General features: G+C 40.9%; 1 protein-coding gene across 1 annotated transcript in view; it reads left to right on the forward strand.

Annotated features, from left to right (window-relative positions):
* The window catches only part of fryl (furry homolog, like), a 52,051-nt gene that overhangs the window by 15,621 nt on the left and 16,988 nt on the right, over positions 1–19,442 (forward strand). Inside the window, 37 exon segments of the mRNA XM_020603423.1 lie at positions 1–102; positions 4,874–4,977; positions 5,136–5,244; positions 5,345–5,431; positions 5,516–5,687; positions 5,826–5,958; positions 6,064–6,171; positions 6,281–6,518; positions 6,653–6,829; positions 7,107–7,193; positions 7,279–7,547; positions 8,537–8,738; positions 8,972–9,096; positions 9,192–9,249; positions 9,350–9,441; positions 9,567–9,739; positions 9,874–10,034; positions 10,121–10,231; positions 11,175–11,329; positions 11,513–11,545; positions 11,547–11,607; positions 11,721–11,889; positions 12,543–12,811; positions 12,933–13,073; positions 13,167–13,335; positions 13,445–13,529; positions 14,090–14,202; positions 14,284–14,434; positions 14,519–14,622; positions 14,745–14,927; positions 15,290–15,491; positions 15,853–15,974; positions 16,076–16,263; positions 16,767–16,861; positions 16,976–17,610; positions 17,834–18,102; positions 18,192–18,332. Of these exon segments, the coding sequence (XP_020459079.1) occupies positions 1–102; positions 4,874–4,977; positions 5,136–5,244; positions 5,345–5,431; positions 5,516–5,687; positions 5,826–5,958; positions 6,064–6,171; positions 6,281–6,518; positions 6,653–6,829; positions 7,107–7,193; positions 7,279–7,547; positions 8,537–8,738; positions 8,972–9,096; positions 9,192–9,249; positions 9,350–9,441; positions 9,567–9,739; positions 9,874–10,034; positions 10,121–10,231; positions 11,175–11,329; positions 11,513–11,545; positions 11,547–11,607; positions 11,721–11,889; positions 12,543–12,811; positions 12,933–13,073; positions 13,167–13,335; positions 13,445–13,529; positions 14,090–14,202; positions 14,284–14,434; positions 14,519–14,622; positions 14,745–14,927; positions 15,290–15,491; positions 15,853–15,974; positions 16,076–16,263; positions 16,767–16,861; positions 16,976–17,610; positions 17,834–18,102; positions 18,192–18,332 (5,793 nt within the window).

Genomic DNA, 19,442 nt, shown 5'->3' on the forward strand with positions numbered 1-19,442 from the left:
GCACTGTATCCCCTGGTAACATGCTTGCTGTGTGTTAGTCAGAAGCCGTTCTTCCTCAACAACTGGCACATCTTCCTCCAGAACTGCCTCTCACACCTCAAGGTACTGCCAGCCTGAGCCTTTACCACCAATCCACTTCAGACAGTTGGTATTCTGTAGCTCGAAAGAGTAGCACAATGACTGTGTTCTTCAGATGAAAGTATTTTAAGGGCACCACACTTGGATTGACAATGTCTAATTCAGTTTGAACCGCAGAATTCTTATGATTCATGTTATGAAGCCTGAAATGATATTTTGTGGCTGTATAAAGTGAAATTAGTCCATTTAAATGTGAGATCATCATTTTGGTCTTTTTTTTAATAGAAATGAATGAAGCCATCAACAATTGTTACTGTAAAGGGAAAATTTAATATTGATATTATGATATAGTATGTGCTTAATACCACTGATTTAAGACGTTGCAAAGGGTGTGCTCTGTGGTTCTGTCTAAAGATCATAATGTACTTTCCCCTCCATTATCAACAACCAGATCTGGACAGGAATAGCACTTGATCCAATAAGGTAGTAACAGAGCCTTTGTTTAAACAAAAGAAGCTGAAGATTTTATCCATTTTAAACTCAATTATGCTCAACATGTAAACACTAAAAGAATATTAGATGTCACAGATATTCACCAGTTTAACCATTTCATAGATGCCAATGAAATAATTCAGCTTGTGACATCTTTTTAAACACTTCCTACACCTTGGGCGGTGTACCTTGTTTATTATGGTACCTCAAGTGCTGTTTTAGCTCAGGTCTTTTAATGACTCCTTGTAAACCAATTATGAACAGATCAGACCTATTTTCCTCCTGTTCCCTACCATCATAAAGCCTGACTGACCAAAATCACTGATTGACTGACCGACCCAGTGACTGTCTTTTCCATTCTACGTTGATCAGCTTCTGTGGAGACTGTATGATCTTGGGCTGGATTAATTTCCGTTTGCATTTTTGTGATGGTATTTTCTGATGTATTTCAGTGGCCGTCCGTCTTCGCAGTGACATCATTCCAGTAGTCGCTTTCACCTTTGTAATTGTTTTAGATTTCTTTAATTTAAAAATCATAAACCGTGTTCTGAGTGGTGATACTGGTTCCTTGATTGAGATATGTTTATGGGTTTGTGTGATGGCTGGACTGCAGTGAGGATTTCAGTGATTTAGGGCTTACTGCCCAACCAGTGCCTTTAACCCCGTGGCTGTTCTTGAGTATAAGGACAAACTGACAAGTTAAACCAGCTGTTATCGATTGTTTTGGGTTGGAGTTGGGCTTCACAATGAAGCAATCATTATACTCACAATAGGTATAAAGACTAAAGTAACTTTTTTGCCATTGAAACTACTGAGATTTGGAATTGGCCTTAGTGACACAACAACACTCAATACACTAATAACAAAAACACAGACTTGTATATGGAAAGGTTGCGATTCAAAGGTTAACTAACCTAAACATAATAAAAAAAAAAAACAACATATTATAAACCATAATGTTAATAATTATGGTTAATAAATTTTATTGTAACCATATAATTAAAATATAAGCAATATATCAACCCTTTCCACCATGTTTAACAAATTAAATCATTTGAATATTGTAACTGTATACATGTGACAAATTAAAGTAAAGTTGGAGAGGTAATAGAGCTTTTAGGACCAAATTACAACAGGTGTATATAGCCACTATACAAAACAGGACTTAATTTTGTCAGTAAAATGACTCTTTTGATATGATGGTATGATGAATTAACTTTTCCTAATCCACTTGCATACAGTATTTTCCATTCTGTATGTTTTCAATGCCTGGTTTGCTTTATTTATTTGACTTAACATTTGCTGCAGTAAGAATAGAGACACATAGTTATCACAACTTTTTAACCTTGTTTAGTAATAGTGTTAACAATATATTACAAATTAATGGAGAATTTATAACCATAATTGTGCAGCCCTACTTTGAAACCCAATGTCTCAGGGTTAAGATGCAGCGATTTGAACTTTGTGCTTGAGATGGTTTAGAACGGACTGCTGACTTGGGAGTCACTGCTTGTCGAATGTGTAGGTGAAACATCATCTTTTTTTGGTTTGTTTGTTTTGTACCATGTTCTATTCACATCATTAGTCTTTTTCCTCCTTCTTTTGTGTTCCATTTCTGTCCACTCCTCTGTTTGTGCTTTCTCTGTCCCACTGTCTGATTTCCAGACCACAGCACACCTTACTTTGCTTTGCATTTGCACTTGACAATTAGGATTTTATTTACTCTGTGTTGAAATGTTTTATCCCATATCAGTTACAAATGGACTGACTTTTTATCAGTAACATGCCACCAATAACTGTACGGATGTAAATTCCACATGTGGCATGTAAAACAGTCCATTGTGTTTCATTTCAATAAAAAGGTTGCTTTAGGTACTATCACAGGCAAGAGTAGAGATACTCTGAACTGCTCTTGTCATGTGTTTAGTTTGTTTTTGTTTTTGCCTATAACCTGCTCGTGTCCCTCCCCAAACCCTACATTCTTTGTCTCCTGTCATTTGATCTTTTTCTCACATTGACTCGCTCTAGATGCCGTCTAACAACAGCATCCGAAAGCAGATTGAAACGCTGCAGGTGAGTTATCTGGTGTCAGCGCCCAGCTTGGCGTTCCTTTCCAGTCTCCTGACCAGGACATAGGGTAGTGAAGTTCCTGCTTGACTAATGGGCTAGTGAGTTGTTCTCTGTTGTGACAGTGACATTGAAGTGTTACTCAGTAAAAGTACTGAAGGGAAACACATGGAACTTGTGACATTGCCTTAGCTTTGTTGTCGAGGTGGTTTGCATTGTATATGAGCAGTGACTTTATGGTTACATTTTTGTTTTTTTTTTTCCTGCAGATATGTGTGTATGTTTAATAGGGATCTACAATAAATTACTCAATGCATTGGTAGTGGGTAAAAAAAAAAATCCTTAATCTGTTTTCTGTTTGTATGAGGACTGATGCCAAAGTTATCCATGATATCAGCAATATTAGATATGTGAATGATTCAGTTGTAAATACAAGTCCATTATTGCATGAACCCTTCAATGATACAGATTCCATGTTGTTAGTCAACTATCTACATTTATAGTCAATGACAGTAGATGTGCTGATATTGCAATGAAATACAAAGTTTAGCTGTTAACCAAAACTAAATGATAGAAACTATTAATGCAACATTGGTTTAAAAATTCAATATTGTGCTCCCCTCTTTATTACCAGATGGTCAGAGAAAGGTCATAGAAGCATGAAAAAATAAATGTATTTGGCTTTTATGGAGTGTTTTGAAGTGTTGTGGCAGTGCTGCATTTAGGTTTTTGTGCTGGAGTTGTAGTAGAGTAACGGGCAGCAGTCGCGCTGAGCTTTATCTTGTTGCACAATCCAGTACCTGCCACACTGGCTGTTGACATTAGGGCTGACTAATATTTTTTTATTATGTTAACTGACAGTGTGTCACGGACATCCTTGATGTGCACAGCACTAAAGTGAGAGGTGTTCTAAATCTATCTTTGTTATGCAGTGGGGTCTCTGACACTTGTACATGACATTTAAGAACTTGGATTACCACAGATAAAACTTACTAGCTTAGGTAAATACATTAAAACAGAATGACTGATCATTAGTCAGTGTTCAGTACCAGATGTGAGGCTCAGTCCTGGGTGGAAAAATTCTTGTTATTTTATGTATTAGCATAATTTGGGAAAGATGTAGACCTGTTTTTAAAAACACTGGAGAAACAGAAGTGAAACTACAGTACAACTGAGTGTAAGTTGTTTAAATGGAAACTTCATTAATTGATTTATCTTCTTTTTTTTTACCAAGGCCATTGTGGATCCTTAAATCCTTGAAAAATAAATAAATATGATCATGAAAAAAAAAAAAGCTGACCTGGAGCTGGCACATTTGTGTGTGCACAGTGATCTAGTTGCTGAACTGTGGTTTACAATTTAGTATAGCACTTGACCTAAATAATGGTAAGCTTTCACGCTTACCCCCTAGATTTTATTTGGTTTTATTTGTCCAGTATTTGAAATATCTGCCTTCTCCACCTATTGCTTTTAAGGTATCGCATGTTTCAGTTGAGCCATGGTGTGTCGTATGCATACGCATTTTCACCATGCCCTCCCAATAAGCAATATCTGTACTAATTTGTAGGCATGGCCGGGCCACGATGATCTCTGCCCTTTAGCTGTGTCTTCACCGTAAATTACCAGATGGACAGTACAGTGTCAAACTCCTTGTTGGTTGAAAATATTTCCCCATCACAATAGAGACTTTCAGTGCTGTGTTGTTTATGTATGTCTAAGGAGATGTTGCCACAGTGAGGTTTTTATATATAAAATTGAAGAGGTCTCGTTCAGGTGCTTAATATATTTTTGGTAAATCCCAAACCTCAACCTTCTGTTCCTGGAGCTAATTTCTGTATAATTGAATGTTTGCATTGCATTAAAATGACTCCCCACCCCCCAAGATTGACTTCCTCTAGTTGAGAATGACTGACTCCATACTCAGCATTTCTTCCAACATTGCTGTATTTTATTAGATTTACTGATGAATACATCTTATAAATAACATCTTTAGCCCTGAAGCTTAATAATCATCAGCCCATGTGAGCTTTCAGTGCTCAGACATCAGTCAGTGACTCTTTAGAAGTTGAGCACTGTGACTGAAAAATGATGGCTGTACATACAGTTTCCCAGGTTTAATATGTTCCATCTGAGTTTCTCCAGACAATAACAACCTCATCTCTCAAGTCTAACGTGTGGCTAATGAAACTGTCAGAATTGTATTGAGTGGCTTATAGTATTCTTTTTATACCCACAGAACAAAGACCCCAAAATGTCCCGTGTAGCGCTGGAGTCACTTTACAGACTGCTATGGGTCTATATCATCAGGATCAAGTGTGAGAGTAATACAGTCACACAGAGGTCAGTTCCAGGGCCACCTGTGATTTGATCCTCCCTTTCACTGTCCACACACAATCTAACCCTGTGCAATTCACAACGATCAAGTAAAAGTAATTTAAATAATGCCCTGTGGTAAGCACTAAGTATGTTCATAAATTTCTCCTGTTTTTTTCTTGTAGTCGATTGCTCAGCATCATTTCAGCACTTTTCCCCAAAGGCTCCCGCAGTGTGGTGCCCAGGGACACGCCCCTCAACATCTTTGTCAAGATCATCCAGTTCATAGCTCAGGTAGGTTTGGAGCATGAACTGACAGAACTAGATTTCAGTTGAGCTAAAACCATCTAGTAACTGTGTTAGTAATTGCAAGTTTTCTTGGTTGTTGGCACAGGAAAGACTCGACTTTGCTATGAAAGAGATCATCTATGACCTCCTGTGTGTGGGCAAGTCTCACAAAACCTTTACCATCAATCCAGAGGTAATGTATACATAACACTTGTAGTGATACTGTTGGAGTGTTGGTGGGCTCTCTCTCATCCTCTCCCTCTGTCTGCCCTGCCAGAGGATGAATATCGGTTTGCGAGCCTTCTTGGTGATTGCTGACAGCCTACAGCAGAAAGATGGGGAGCCTCCCATGCCTACTACAGGGATCATCATGCCCTCTGGCAACACCCTGCGTGTCAAAAAGATCTTCCTCAACACCACCCTCACTGATGAAGAAGCAAGGGTCATAGGTATGTTCAATTCTTGAAACTTGTCATTTGGAGTAAGATTTGGCCATGAGGGGGGAAATTTTAGGAACTGTAATATGTGTTTGTTTTGTTTTGTTTTTCTTTCGCTGTGAGTGTAATGACTATGCTGGGTGTTTTCAGGGATGTCACTGTACTACCCACAAGTAAGAAAGGCCTTAGATAACATCCTGCGACACCTGGACAAGGAAGTGGGACGCTCCATGAGCATGACCAGTGTACAGATGTCCAACAAGGAGCCTGAGGACATGATCACGTGTGTAACCACAACCTAAATTTATAAAATTACTTTAGTGTTGCTGTCTGAGGATTCAGGTACTTATACCCTGTAGCAGGTTCTCATGAGGTGTTTGTCTTGCAGGGGAGAGAGGAAACCAAAGATCGATCTGTTTCGTACGTGTGTGGCCGCCATCCCTAGATTGATACCAGATGGCATGAGCAGACAAGATCTAATAGAGCTCCTAGCCAAGTAATTCACCATCTTTAACCATACTGCAGACCCTTCTGTAATCTGCTCTAGGTCTGGTTACCTCCATATCTTTTAAAATATTTCTCCCTGCTGGCTCCTTTTTCTATAGACTGACCATTCATATGGATGAGGAGCTACGTGGCCTGGCCTTTACTACTCTTCAGGCCCTGATGATGGATTTCCCAGAGTGGCGAGAGGATGTACTTTCAGGCTTTGTCTACTTCATTGTTCGAGAGGTGACTGATGTCCATCCCACTTTGTTGGACAATGCTGTCAAGATGCTACTGCAGCTTATCAGCCAGTGGAAGCAGGCAGTGCAGAGCAGCCATAAGAGCCATGATGCACAGGTTGGTCAGCTGTATTAAATGTGTTGGTTTTGTGTGTTTGTGTGCATTAGTGTAGTTTGTATTTATAATGTGACAAGTGTCTTATCAAATGTCCTAAACTACTAAGTAATTTTATCGCATGTTCTTTTAAATAGGATGCCAGCAGTGGTCATTCTCTGTCCCTGGAGCGTAATCCTCCATTAGGTGTGCTGCATGTGGTGGAGGGTTTAGCACTGGTGGTACTTTGTAGCTGCCGCCCTGCCACCCGTAGGCTGGCTGTTAATGTCCTCAAAGAGGTCCGTGCACTGCACTCTGCACTGGGCATTGGCAAGGTAATTACTTTAGACTCATGGTGCATTTTGTTGTGACTGACTGTTGTCAAGCCCTCACCCAATATCTGAACAGCTGACTAGGGATCTGACACTACAGTAGTCAAAAGGTTAGTGGATTGGTATGCAGTTGTTTATTATCTTCACCACAGGCAGGTAGCACAGTTTGAGCTCATATATTGAGGCTGTTTTAACAATTAATATCCAATATTTATAAGTCTGCAGCACATTTTTATTGTAAGCACTGTTTTCTTACATTTATTCTTCCTCGATCTTTCAGGGGGATGAGGAATTGGCCATTGACATAATGGACAAATTAAGTGCGTCAGTGTTGGAGAGTTTCATTCATCTTACAGGGGCTGACCAGGTATAAATGCATTTTCTTATGCTGAGAATTATAAAACTTGCACCAATCTGAGATTTCAAGTTGTCTGCTCTGGTTATCTCTGTAGACCAGCCTCCTGTATTGTCCCAGTGGGATTGATCTTCAGACACTAGCTGAGTGGAGTGCATCACCCATCAGCCACCAGTTTGATGTGGTTAGCCCTTCACACATCTGGGTGTTTGCCCACGTTACTCAGGGCCAGGACCCTTGGGTCATCAGCTTGTCCTGCTACTTGCGGCAGGAGCACCTGCCCAAACATTGCCCCACTGCCCTCAACTATGCCTGGATGTTTGCCTACACCCGTCTGCAGCTGCTGTCTCCACAAGTTGACATCAAGTATGTTTCCTCTCTTTGCTTTCTGTTTATATGTCTGTGTAACCAGTGGTGGAAAGTAACTAAGTATATTTACTCAAGTACTGTACTTAAGTACAGTTTTGAGATATCTGCACTTGAGTATTTTAATTTTGTGCTACTTCATACTTCGATTTCACTACATTTTAGAGGCAAATACTGTACTTTATACTCCACTGCATTTATTACAAAAATGCACTATAATCACAAGACTTTATTGATGTATGGTGGAAAATGTACTTGTTACCCTGCAGTAATTCAAATCATAACCATATAAGCCAGTCAAAACTAGCTACCCCTTTACCAGCTGCAACATTAAAGTGATGAACACTAAATGTATAAATAATTCTAATCCAAATGCATTAATGGTAAATGTGCCATTCTGCATAATGAGTACTTTTATTATTTTAAGTATGTTTTGGTGTTAATACCTTTGTACTTTTACTTAAGTAATATTTTGAATGCAGGACTTTTACTTGTACTTTTATATTGTGTTATTTTTACTTTTACTTAAATAGGATATCTGAGTACTCCTTCTACCACTGGAAGGAGTAAGTGCGTGTGTTTTTCTGTCACAGTGGATGCAGTTTTTCTCCAAGCGTTGCAGGTTTGTATGGAGTTAATAGCAAAAAAATATTGAAATTGGCCCTATCTTCAAATGGTGAAGAAGCTCTTAAAAGGTGGGATGAATTGTTCTCTAGGCCATACCCTACCTCTCCAAAAGAACTTGATCAAAATCCATTCATTGCTTTTTCAGCTGTGCTATGAACAAACAAAGGCTGTAAAAGCAAAGCGTCCTTGGCGGCAGTAATAAATGAATGACATAGTGATGAAACATGCTGTCCCATATGAAGGCCTCAACACAAACGGGCAGAAGGCAGCTGCTTTGTTCTCTGGGCCCACAGCTCAGTGTTGTTCTGACATTTTGATGTCATTTCATTAATCTCTGACCTTTCCTGTATGTCCACCTGCAGTAGCCCCATCAATGCCAAAAAGGTGAACAGTCTGAGCAGCAGTGACTCCTATATTGGCCTTTGGAGGAACTACCTGATTCTCTGCTGCAGCTCCGCCTCTTCCTCCATGTGTTCATCATCCTCCACCTCTGGCTCCGTCCGCTGCTCCCCACCTGAGACACTGGCATCCACGCCAGACAGTGGCTACAGTTATGATTCAAAGGTCAGGAGCACCTGCCTAGACAGCACTCAATTTACAGACATTTACAGGGTCTTGAATACACAAAAAGATATTTTGCTAATTTCCAAGTCTTGAAAGGTTTTGAAGTTGTAGAAAAAGCAAGGATGAATGCAGTGCAGATAAAGGAGCCCCGCAACATAGGAACTCTTAATGAATAGTTGTTAGACTTGATTTATTTTTGCTTTTCAGCCATAACATTCTGTGTTTGTTAATAGATTGTTGGCACTCCGTCCCCCTCCTCCCTCTTCAAACACATTGTTCCAATGATGCGCTCTGAGAGCATGGACATCACAGAGTCTCTTGTGTTGGGGCTTGGCAGGACCAACCCCATAGTTTTCAGGTAAACATCACTTGATATGATCCATATACAAGTATACACCATGATGTACCTGTCATATATAGCATTTTGTATTTATTGAACTTCATATCTTTCAGAGACTTGATGGAGGAGCTAAATCCCATCATCAAAGAAGCTTTAGAAAGGAGACCTGAAGTAAGTCCTGTTCACTGATCGCTCTGAAACGTTTGTCACCATTCTGTGTTTATTAAAAGACAGTTTACTGAGGTTAAATGTGATCTGCTTTACTCTGCAGAACATGAAGCGACGCAGGCGTCGTGACATCCTCAGGGTCCAGCTGGTCCGGATATTTGAGCTGCTGGCTGATGCTGGTGTCATCAGTCAGATGTATGTAATCCACAATGAATTTATCCAGTAACCATATTATTACAAATCATTTTGTACATTCATAGATTTGCTCAACAAACATAGCAGTGTGATATTTCTTTCTGACTTTACTTTTCTTTTTACAGAGCCAGTGGAGGGTTAGATGGAGAGAGCCATTCTCTGAACAGCACACTGCTGGAGTATGTTGATCTGACCAGGCAACTGCTGGAGGCTGAAAATGACAAGGACTCGGACACACTGAAGGACATTCGCTGCCACTTCAGTGCACTCGTGGCAAATATCATACAGAATGTCCCAGGTATATCTATTAAATCCCCCCATTTATGTCAGTTTAAAATGAGCTTTTGTTTGGATTCAGTATTTGTCTAATATTAGAGTAATAAAAATAAAAAGTACCTTATATGTATCACTCTCATTACATGCTGTACTCAGTTCACCAGAGGAGGAGCATCTTCCCCCAGCAGTCACTGAGACACAGTCTGTTCATGCTGTTCAGTCACTGGGCTGGGCCCTTCAGCATCATGTTTACTCCCCTGGACCGCTACAGTGACAGAAATATGCAGATCAATCGCCATCAGTACTGTGCGCTAAAGGTACACACCCCATGTAAAGATCTAAATATCTGCATACAATATAATCCGTACTTACTGATGACCAAACAGTTCTTTCAATCTCCCAGGCCATGTCTGCTGTTTTGTGTTGTGGCCCTGTAGCTGACAATGTTGGCCTCTCCTCTGATGGCTACTTGTACAAGTGGCTGGATAACATCCTGGATTCTCAGGACAAAAAGGTTGAGACTTTTTTAAGCCTTCTTTGATGATATCTAACAATGTCTTCGATAGTCTGGCCAGGCCATGTGGCTGAGTACTGCATGTTAGGCTAGAGGAATATACATTGCTAAAGAAGAGTCTTGCATGTTCAACTACATGTAACATGTACATGTATTATTTAGCGTATTAAAAATATAGAAATAGTAAAGCCTGGGTGTTTACTAGCATATATTGTCTTGGAAACAATGCACTTGCTTAGTGTTTCAACCTGTGCAGTCTTTGTTGAAGCATATCAAACCTCTTATTAGGTCATAAAATATGGATGAATGTAGTGGTGGCAATCAACACAAGACCAATATGTAATTATGTAATTATAATGTCTGCAGTGATGCAGCCACAATAAGCATCATGCTCTTTTTTTGTTGTTTTGTTTATGGAGAGCAAGTGGTTTGGTCCAATTGTATCTCAAGACTTGCTGAGGTCAAAGTTAGGTAGCACAGATACACATGCATGGCACTATCACTACACAGTGGTGTTCAGAAGTACTGCAAGAGGTCGGCACCAAACAGTTCTATTCAGATAAAGACCTACACATTAAGTTTTGTTTTTGTTTTTTTTTTTAGAAAGCACTTAAGAATAAAATTATCATTTAATATATTTCAACATTTGTATTTTGGTTTTAAAACAAACCTTTTCCCTTTGTAAATTATTGTTTAGTGATTCTGCAAGCAACATGTAAGAAGCTTCATGTGTAGCATTTACAAAATGATTTTGTCATTGCCTACTCTGTATTAATGGTCCATATGGCAGGTGTTTTGTGTTTGCAGCTTGACAGCATATTTTGTGTCCATAATAATGCTAATTAATATAATAGGTACATATTGAAATATTCTCTAAAGTTTAGCAGGCTTGTGTGGAGTCATCACCCTGTGGTTTTAAGAGTTGATGTGTGGTCTCCTACAGGTTCACCAGCTTGGTTGTGAGGCTGTGATGCTGCTGCTGGAGTTAAATCCAGATCAGAGTAACCTCATGTTTTGGGCTGTGGACCGCTGCTACACCGGCTCCCGTCGTGTGGCTGCGGGCTGCTTCAGGGCCATTGCCAATGTCTTTCACAACAGGTACTACATATTCCCAGCTTTAGCTTGAGCTCATTTGTACCGGAGTCAAACTGCTTATGTGCCTAATTGTGCTTGGCCAAGAAAGATTCTAATTTTGATTTTTGTTTTTGTGGGTTTGTTGGCCTGTGTGGAGTCAGCTAATCACAAACTCAAGTACTGCATGTGTTGTATGTTTTCTCTTAGGGATTACCAATTTGACACTGTGGTGCTGCTGAACTCTGTTCAAGGCGGCTGATTCTTCCAGGGACATCTATGAAGTGGCCATGCAACTGTTACAGGTCAGAATTTGTTGCATGAAAATTCGACTCTTGCTTATCTGCATTATGCAGCATAACTACTATATCCACTTTTATTGTTAAAGAGATTGTGTTTCTTCATTGGAAACCAATAGATCCTGGAGCCCAAGCTCTTCCGTTACGCCCACAAGTTGGAAATCCAGCGAACAGATGGCATCTTGACCCCTCCCTCACCTCTACCACATCTCTACTCTGTGTCTTACTACCAGCTGTCTGAGGAGCTTGCAAGGACGTACCCAGAGCTCACTCTGCCCATCTTCTCAGGTTGGAGACATTACAGTTTGCTACAGCAGCAAGGTGCTGTAATGTGTGAGATTATTGCATTAACTGATAGGTTTCCATTTTATTTGCTGGCACAACAAGGATCTGCCCTTTGGTTGTGAGAGCAAAACGCTTGAGATTTTTCCAAAGGTTCCCTATAGCACATGTAAGCCTAGCTATGCCAAGCTATGTGGGTGTTTGGTTTGTGCTGATAGTCTGATACAACCATTTAGTGTCAAGATATCATACATACTGCTGTCTATGTTGTATGTGAGATTGTCAGCAGCCCTCAAATGAACACATCTGGGATTAGGCATTGGCCATGGTGTGTAGTTCATCATTAGCACAATGTAAACTTGAATCTAATATACTGCCTTATACATTCATGATTCCTTTGTGCTTTTCTACTGTTTTTAATGGCACCTCTGTGCAGAGAAACAAAAGTCAATCTTAATGTTCATTCATGTTTTAATTTATTATTAAATCACTAAAGTAAACCACAAACTATTTTCACCTTGCTATAACAATACATAGAACAATGGAAAGCACTGCTGATGTAATGATACTGTTGGGAATAAGGTTTAGAATTCAGATATCGTTCCTTTACTGTGTAATGGTTTCAAGTACCAACTACCTTCCTACTGTATCCTCTTCAGAGGTGAGCCAGCGTATCCAGACAGCTTATCCTGGTGGTCGTCAAGTGATGTTGCACTACCTCCTGCCTTGGATGAACAATGTGGAGCTGGTGGACTTCAAACCGACTGCACGGCGACAAGAAGATTGCGGCAGTGGTGAGGATGACGAGGATGTAAAGGACCAGGAGCTCATGATGGTCAACAGCCGGCGCTGGCTCCGTGGGGAGGGCTGGGGCTCCCCTCATGCGACAGCCATGGTGCTAAACAACCTCATGTTTATGACCGCTAAGGTGAGACATCTAATGGACCATGTGCACTCAGTCATATTCAGACTGACATGAATAAGATGGCTTTGGAAATGTTGGTTGAGGCAGTAGATTAATCATGACATGGTTTTATTTTTTTTTACAGTATGGGGATGAGTTTGCTTGGTCAGAGATAGAGAATGTATGGACAACATTAGCAGACAGCTGGCCAAAGAACCTCAAAATCATTCTACACTTCCTCATCAGTATGTCAGGAGTCAACAGTGACCCCAGCCTCTTGCCCTATGTAAGTCCACAGCTCATCACATTGTGGTATCCCCATGTGCACGTTTGCCACGTATTCTTGATGTTTCTAATTGTGTTACGTGTGTGTCCTCAGGTGAAACGAGTGGTTGTTTACCTGGGCAGAGATAAGACTATGCAGCTGCTGGAGGAGTTGATGTGTGAGCTTGAACTGACTGATCCTGTTAGCTCAGCTGTCACTCATATGGACAACCCCCCCTACTATCGCATAACCTCCAGTTACAAGATCCCCTCAGTCACCTCAGGTTAATGAGCACTAGAAATGCACTAGTTCATAGATCAGGCCGCATTGCCAATGGTGAATTGGGTCTTGGCAGTGCTTAGATGATCAGTGTTTCATTTCTGCTCTCTCAGGAACAACCTCCAGCAGCAATACCATGGTGCCAGGGAATGATGGTCATCATGATGGCAAGATCAAAGACTCGAACATGGAGGAAAGGTACAAGTTAAAATACAAGTAGGAGCAAAGTTTCAGAAAGTATAAGATGGAATCTGTGAGTGTGGAATGTCTGCAGCCACAGCACTTAGTGACTTGACTGGCACCGATGAGCAGATAGAAGTTATACAGTATAATAAGGTCGTGGCAATAACCACAATGTATTTGACCTTCAGTGCAAGTAAGATGGAGACACTTGGCATCTTTGCTTCTTGACATAAATAAAAACTTTTTCACTAGTACATACAGTTTGTGTCGATATGACTTGATCTTCTCTCGTTGCTCTCCTATACTAAAATACAGTGCAGAAATCAAAGTTTAAAACCCCTTGTTTGTACATATGTCACAATTCCTCTCAGTAAAAAAGTTTAAATTTGAATTATTTGATTTGTAATTAAGATGAAAAATATCTCAAGTTTATATTAGAGACACTGAGAGCCACGAGTTGAAGGTAATTTGACTTTAAAATTTTGATGCAGTGGATTAGACTAAAGTTGTTTGTTGTGAGCAAAATCTGTCACTTCTGGCACTATCTTTTTAAATCAAGTGCATCTGTTCTGCAGCTACACCCACCTGGACATCTACAGTGGGCTGAACAGTAACCTGAACTGCCAGCACCACCGTCTAGAATCTCGTTACAGCAGCAGCTCTGGAGGCTCCTACGAAGAAGAGAAGGGTAAGAACAAACTTCTTGCACCTCATCACTTAACACTATTCAGAATGGTGTTAAAATAACATTTCTAATAACCTTCTCCAGGTGACTCTATGCCACTTTATGCTAACTGGCGTTTGAAAGTGATGGATCACGACCGGCCAGAGCCTCTTCCATTCCCTCCAACAGGAGGCTGTTGGTCGCCATTGGTGGACTATTTGCCAGAGACCACTGCCCCTGCTGTGCCGCTCCACAGGTACAGCAAACACCACCTTTCGTTCCCTCTGCACTAAACTACTGTATTCTTTGCCTGAGTCAACCCATCTTTTTGGTTTTTCAGATGCAACATTGCAGTCATCCTACTGACAGATCTCATTGTGGACCATGGGGTCAAAGTGGAGTGGAGTGCCTACCTGCACCTCTTGCTACATGCTATTTTCATTGGTAATGTTCTGCTTATTTTTGTTGTTTTGAATGTCTTTATCTATCTTCTTGTGGACCTGTCAGTTGACCCCTTACACTTTGTCATAGTCACATTATCTAATCTCTGTTATGTCTTCCTCAAGGGTTTGATCACCAGCACCCGGAGGTCTATGAGCACTGCAAACGTTTGCTGCTTCATCTGCTTGTTGTCCAGGGAGCAAATAATGGTGTCCAGTCTGTGGCTATGGTGCTTTTACGCAACAGAGACTACAATGATCCAAGGGTCCTGACTGTGAAGCCTGTTGTTTCAGAGTTCAACCTCACAGGTCAGTTCTGTTGTGCAGCTCAGAAATGAAAGAGAAGAACACAGTAAAGAGTAACATGAACTGACAAATTTGAACTGATCACCGTCCAGCTTTGCCATTGTCAGTGGAGGAAAAGTAATAAGAATATTACATGTACTCATTTGTTGTATTGCCAAAGCAAATCACTGGGTGGCAGCAATGATCAGCTCCACACAGGAAGGTTTCCCTGTCACCTAATGTGACCAATGTTCATCTGCTTCTTTTGCAAAGTTTTAGAGAGGTTTGGTGTTAGACAATTTTAAAGAAGGGGCACCTCTTGACATGCCTACATAGCATACCATGCAGCTTGTTGTTTACGGTTTATATGGAAACTTTTCCTACAGGAGTTAAAGAGTTTCTGCCAGATTGTCAGCCATCACCTGTGACAGACTCCGGCCTCAGCTCGAGCTCCACATCCTCCAGTATCAGTCTTGGGGCAGGGGGGAGTGTGTTGTCGCACCTCTCTCCTACTCTCCTCAGTGAGATAGATGTCACTGTTGAACAGGACGAGAAGGCCAAAGCTCTCATTGAGTTCATTATGACAAGGTGAGATGACCCTGTTTTGTTAAAATGAGTATTTCCCCTAAGAATAGCTTTACATTTACACTAGTCACTACTTGTTATTCTGCTGCTTATAATGTAGCAAGGTTGCTGTATTATTGCACATGCTTAATACACTACACGCACCATGTTACTCATTCTGTTCAATTATTTGCTTTCATGCTTCCAGCAGTGTCTGAAAGGATTGGGTATTTTTACTTTGCATGGGTTTGAGTTTGTTTTTTTGTTTGTTTTATATCCTATTGGCTTCTTCTGCTTGGTGAAATGACACAAAATATTTCTAGGTGTGGTGTAATTCAGTAGCTGTAACAGGTCACATTACCTCTGTTTCCTCTTGGCTCTGCAGGAAGCGGGGGCCGCTCTGGAACCATGAAGACGTGTCGCCAAAAACCCCCAAAATTAAGAGCGCTGATCAGCTGAGTGGTTTTGTCAGACATGTAGTGAATGTCTTCAGGTGTTCCCAGACAGGTCTGTATGGTTCATAGCTACTTGTTGCCTAATTCTGTTTATTTGAGCTTGATGTATTTTGGATATTTTATCTACCTGTACAAACATGTCCATCCCTTCAGGTTTTCAGCTGGAGTCGATGCTGAGTGAAGTAGCTCTGCGGACAGCTCTGTCTTGTTGTTGTCGCCACTATGCTGGGCGCTCATTCCAGATTTTTAGGGCACTCAACCAACCTCTGACTCTTGGCACGCTGTCTGATATTCTGTCTCGACTAGTAGAGACCATAGGAGACCCAGGAGAGGAGGCTCAGGTCAGAACATAAAAAAATGACTTGGTCCTGTGCTGCAATTTTCCATTACATACATCAGAGTACTGAGGAATGTTCTTAATATTCATCCATCTAGATTACGAGATTTGGCCACTTTTTGCTTTTCTATTTCTGCTTTCAATTCACAATTTAAGATACATTTAAGTAAACAAAACATAGTATAAAACGCGTTTTCCCTGCACTACATGACAACAAAGAACTTCAAAATATTTTCAGTTAGAGGTTTTAGGTTAAACACAATTGAACTGAGATATTCTGCTTGTATGAAACTCAACAGTTTGTGTGTTTTAAACCACTTGTTGCCAGTAAATCTCCCCTCATGTAATCCCATACAGTTCCGCAGTTAATTGCAGCACTGTCCTGTGCATAAGTTGTGCGTTTCTTCAGAAGAGCATGGATCAATTTCAAGTCAAATTAAACTAAACTATCTGTTTAGGTTGCCTGTTTCCTACTGTCAAGCTGACCACTGGTGTTTTTCTATTTAGGGCTTTGTTATTGAACTGCTCCTGACACTGGAGTCAGGCATTGACACGTTATCAGACACAGTCAAAAACTATGACCTCCTCACTGCCTTAGCACAGTAAGTCCCTCTCCTAATAACCTCACATTTATTATGTTTGACTCATTTTTACTTTAAGTAACATACTGATTGACATACATATTGTGAAAGATATTTTCAAACACTTATTTACAGAACCTCTCGTGATCATTTGTTGGGGCCTAAGTTTGCTGCCAACAGGAAAAGCACAGGCCAGTTGAACTTGAACGGTGGTGGTCCGTTTCATTACGTCCATGCTCGCAGCAACTCTCTGCGTGCCAGCCTGATGGGTGAACGAAAAGCTGACAGGCGTAGGAGTAACACCTTAGATGTAGCAGACCGCCTTGGTGGTAGCCATGGAAACCTGGCTCGCACACGGAGCTTATCATCACTCGGTGGAGGAGGGGGTCCAGGGGGAGAAGCCATCCCCCCAGTGGACCCTTCAAATCTGATGGCCACTGTGTTCTGGATCGCCGCCTCACTGCTTGAGTCGGACTACGAGTTTGAGTACCTGCTGGCGCTGCGGCTGCTGAACAAGCTGCTGGGCCAGTTACCGTTGGATCGTGCAGACAGCAGAGAACGTCTGGGCCAGTTACCGTTGGATCGTGCAGACAGCAGAGAACGTCTGGAGAAAGTCCAGGCCAAGCTGAAGTGGTACAGCTTCCCAGGCCTGTTGCAGCTCTTTCTGAAGGGCTTCACCTCGGCTTCTACTCAGGAGCTCACTATTCACCTGCTCAGCAAACTCATCAGTGTATCCAGACATACACTGGTAGACCCTTCACAAGTGGCAGGTAAGTACTGCTGATTTGTTCATTTGTTTATTTTGTTGTTTTTCATCATTTAAAAAACATCAGTCTTAATCAGGAAATTCGTGTTTATTGCTCACAAACATTCCTTGTTCTCTTCATTGCATTCCAAGGCTTTCTGTTATTAGTAATATTGATAACATATCTTTATGATCAGACTACCAACTGTGACCTTTTTGTTCACTGCCTTTCTGGCACACGTCTACAGGTTTTCCTTTGAATGTCCTGTGCCTCCTACCGCACCTTATCCATCACTTTGACAGCCCTACTCCATTCTGTAAGGAGACAGCCGATAAGATAGCTAAGGTGTGCACAGATGAGAAGTCAGCCACGCTCTCCAACCTGGCTCACATGATGAGCCTGTACAGCACACACAGCTATTCCCGTGACTGCACCAACTGGATCAATGTGGTCTGTCGCTACCTCCACGATGCCTTCGCTGAGATAACCTTGAACCTGGTCACTTACTTGGCTGAGGTATATAAGATTAAGATCAAACTTCCTGCTCTTAGTCACATATGGATGGATTAAATCACTTTTGTCTATGAAATGTGTATGTCTCTCAGTTGCTGGAAAAGGGCCTTCCCAGCATGCAGCAGTCCTTGTTGCAGATCATCTACAGCCTGCTGAGTCACATTGACCTATCAGCAGCCCCTGTCAAGCAGTTCAACCTGGAGATCATGAAGATCATTGGCAAATATGTTCAGGTGAGCCTTTGTCACTCTTTCTGTGTAGCTGTGATCAAATATTACCATCAGTGCTGTGCAGGTTGCTCATTAAATGTTATTGGGTATTTCTATTATTTATTTATTCAATTACTTAACACGTAAAGAAACACGTTTCCATTCTCCTGATTGGTTACATTACTTGTTACATTATTAAGTTTGGAATTGAACTGCAGGTCTATACAGTGGGGCTTGAGAATTTATTTATCTCCAAGGGGCGATTTGCTGTGCAGACAGTAGTACATTCACTGTCACATCACAATCATAAAAACATAAAACGCACACAGAAAACCTATCACCCTCTCTAAACGAATGTCAGTCATGATAAATAACGTATATTGTCACAAAGCATTATTTAAAAAGCCAATGGCACTTGGGATAAAAGAGTTCTTGAATCTGCTCATTCTGCATCTTGGTATATCTGCATCCAGAAGGGAGAAACCTGGATTTATTGCACAGAGGATGGCTGTAATCAGCCACAAGATGAAAGGTTATGCAATAGTACACCATTAACATTCACATGTGACCATTCTGTTAAACAATCTGAGCAAGTAGATGAAACCAAAATTAATATTATAAAAACTTCATCTCTTTAGTAGTTGTATGTTTTTACTGTGAGCAGCCAGTATTCCCACACACCAAACTGTATGTGAACACTGGGAGGATCTACTCAGTAAATTCCTGGGGCCACTATATGCTCCTCACTCACATCTGCATCTGACAGATCAGTGTTTCCTACAGAATTACATTCTAATTGTAATGGTAATTAAATATAGTAATGCCATAGTGCTGCGGTGCTGTTCATCTGACCTGTCCCTTCTGCACTAGCTCTCCCACACAAGCAGCTCTCTCTTCCTGACCCCGTCTTGCTGCTTCAACAGCGCTGGTTGAAACCAACAAATATTCAAAACAAATCATTTGGATCGCTAATCACACTTGTCAGACTGATCAGCTTTCCCACTTTCCTACTACATTAAAATAAGATTTAACCTATTTTAAATCAATATGTGGTGGTTAATGTTGATATTGTGGGGCCTGCCACAAATAAATCGATGTATGGGAAACACTGCAGGTGTTATATAGTATTATTGC

Source organism: Monopterus albus, unplaced genomic scaffold (genome assembly GCF_001952655.1).
Source record: "Monopterus albus unplaced genomic scaffold, M_albus_1.0 scaffold61.1, whole genome shotgun sequence".
In the NCBI taxonomy this organism is placed as follows: Eukaryota; Metazoa; Chordata; class Actinopteri; order Synbranchiformes; family Synbranchidae; genus Monopterus; species Monopterus albus.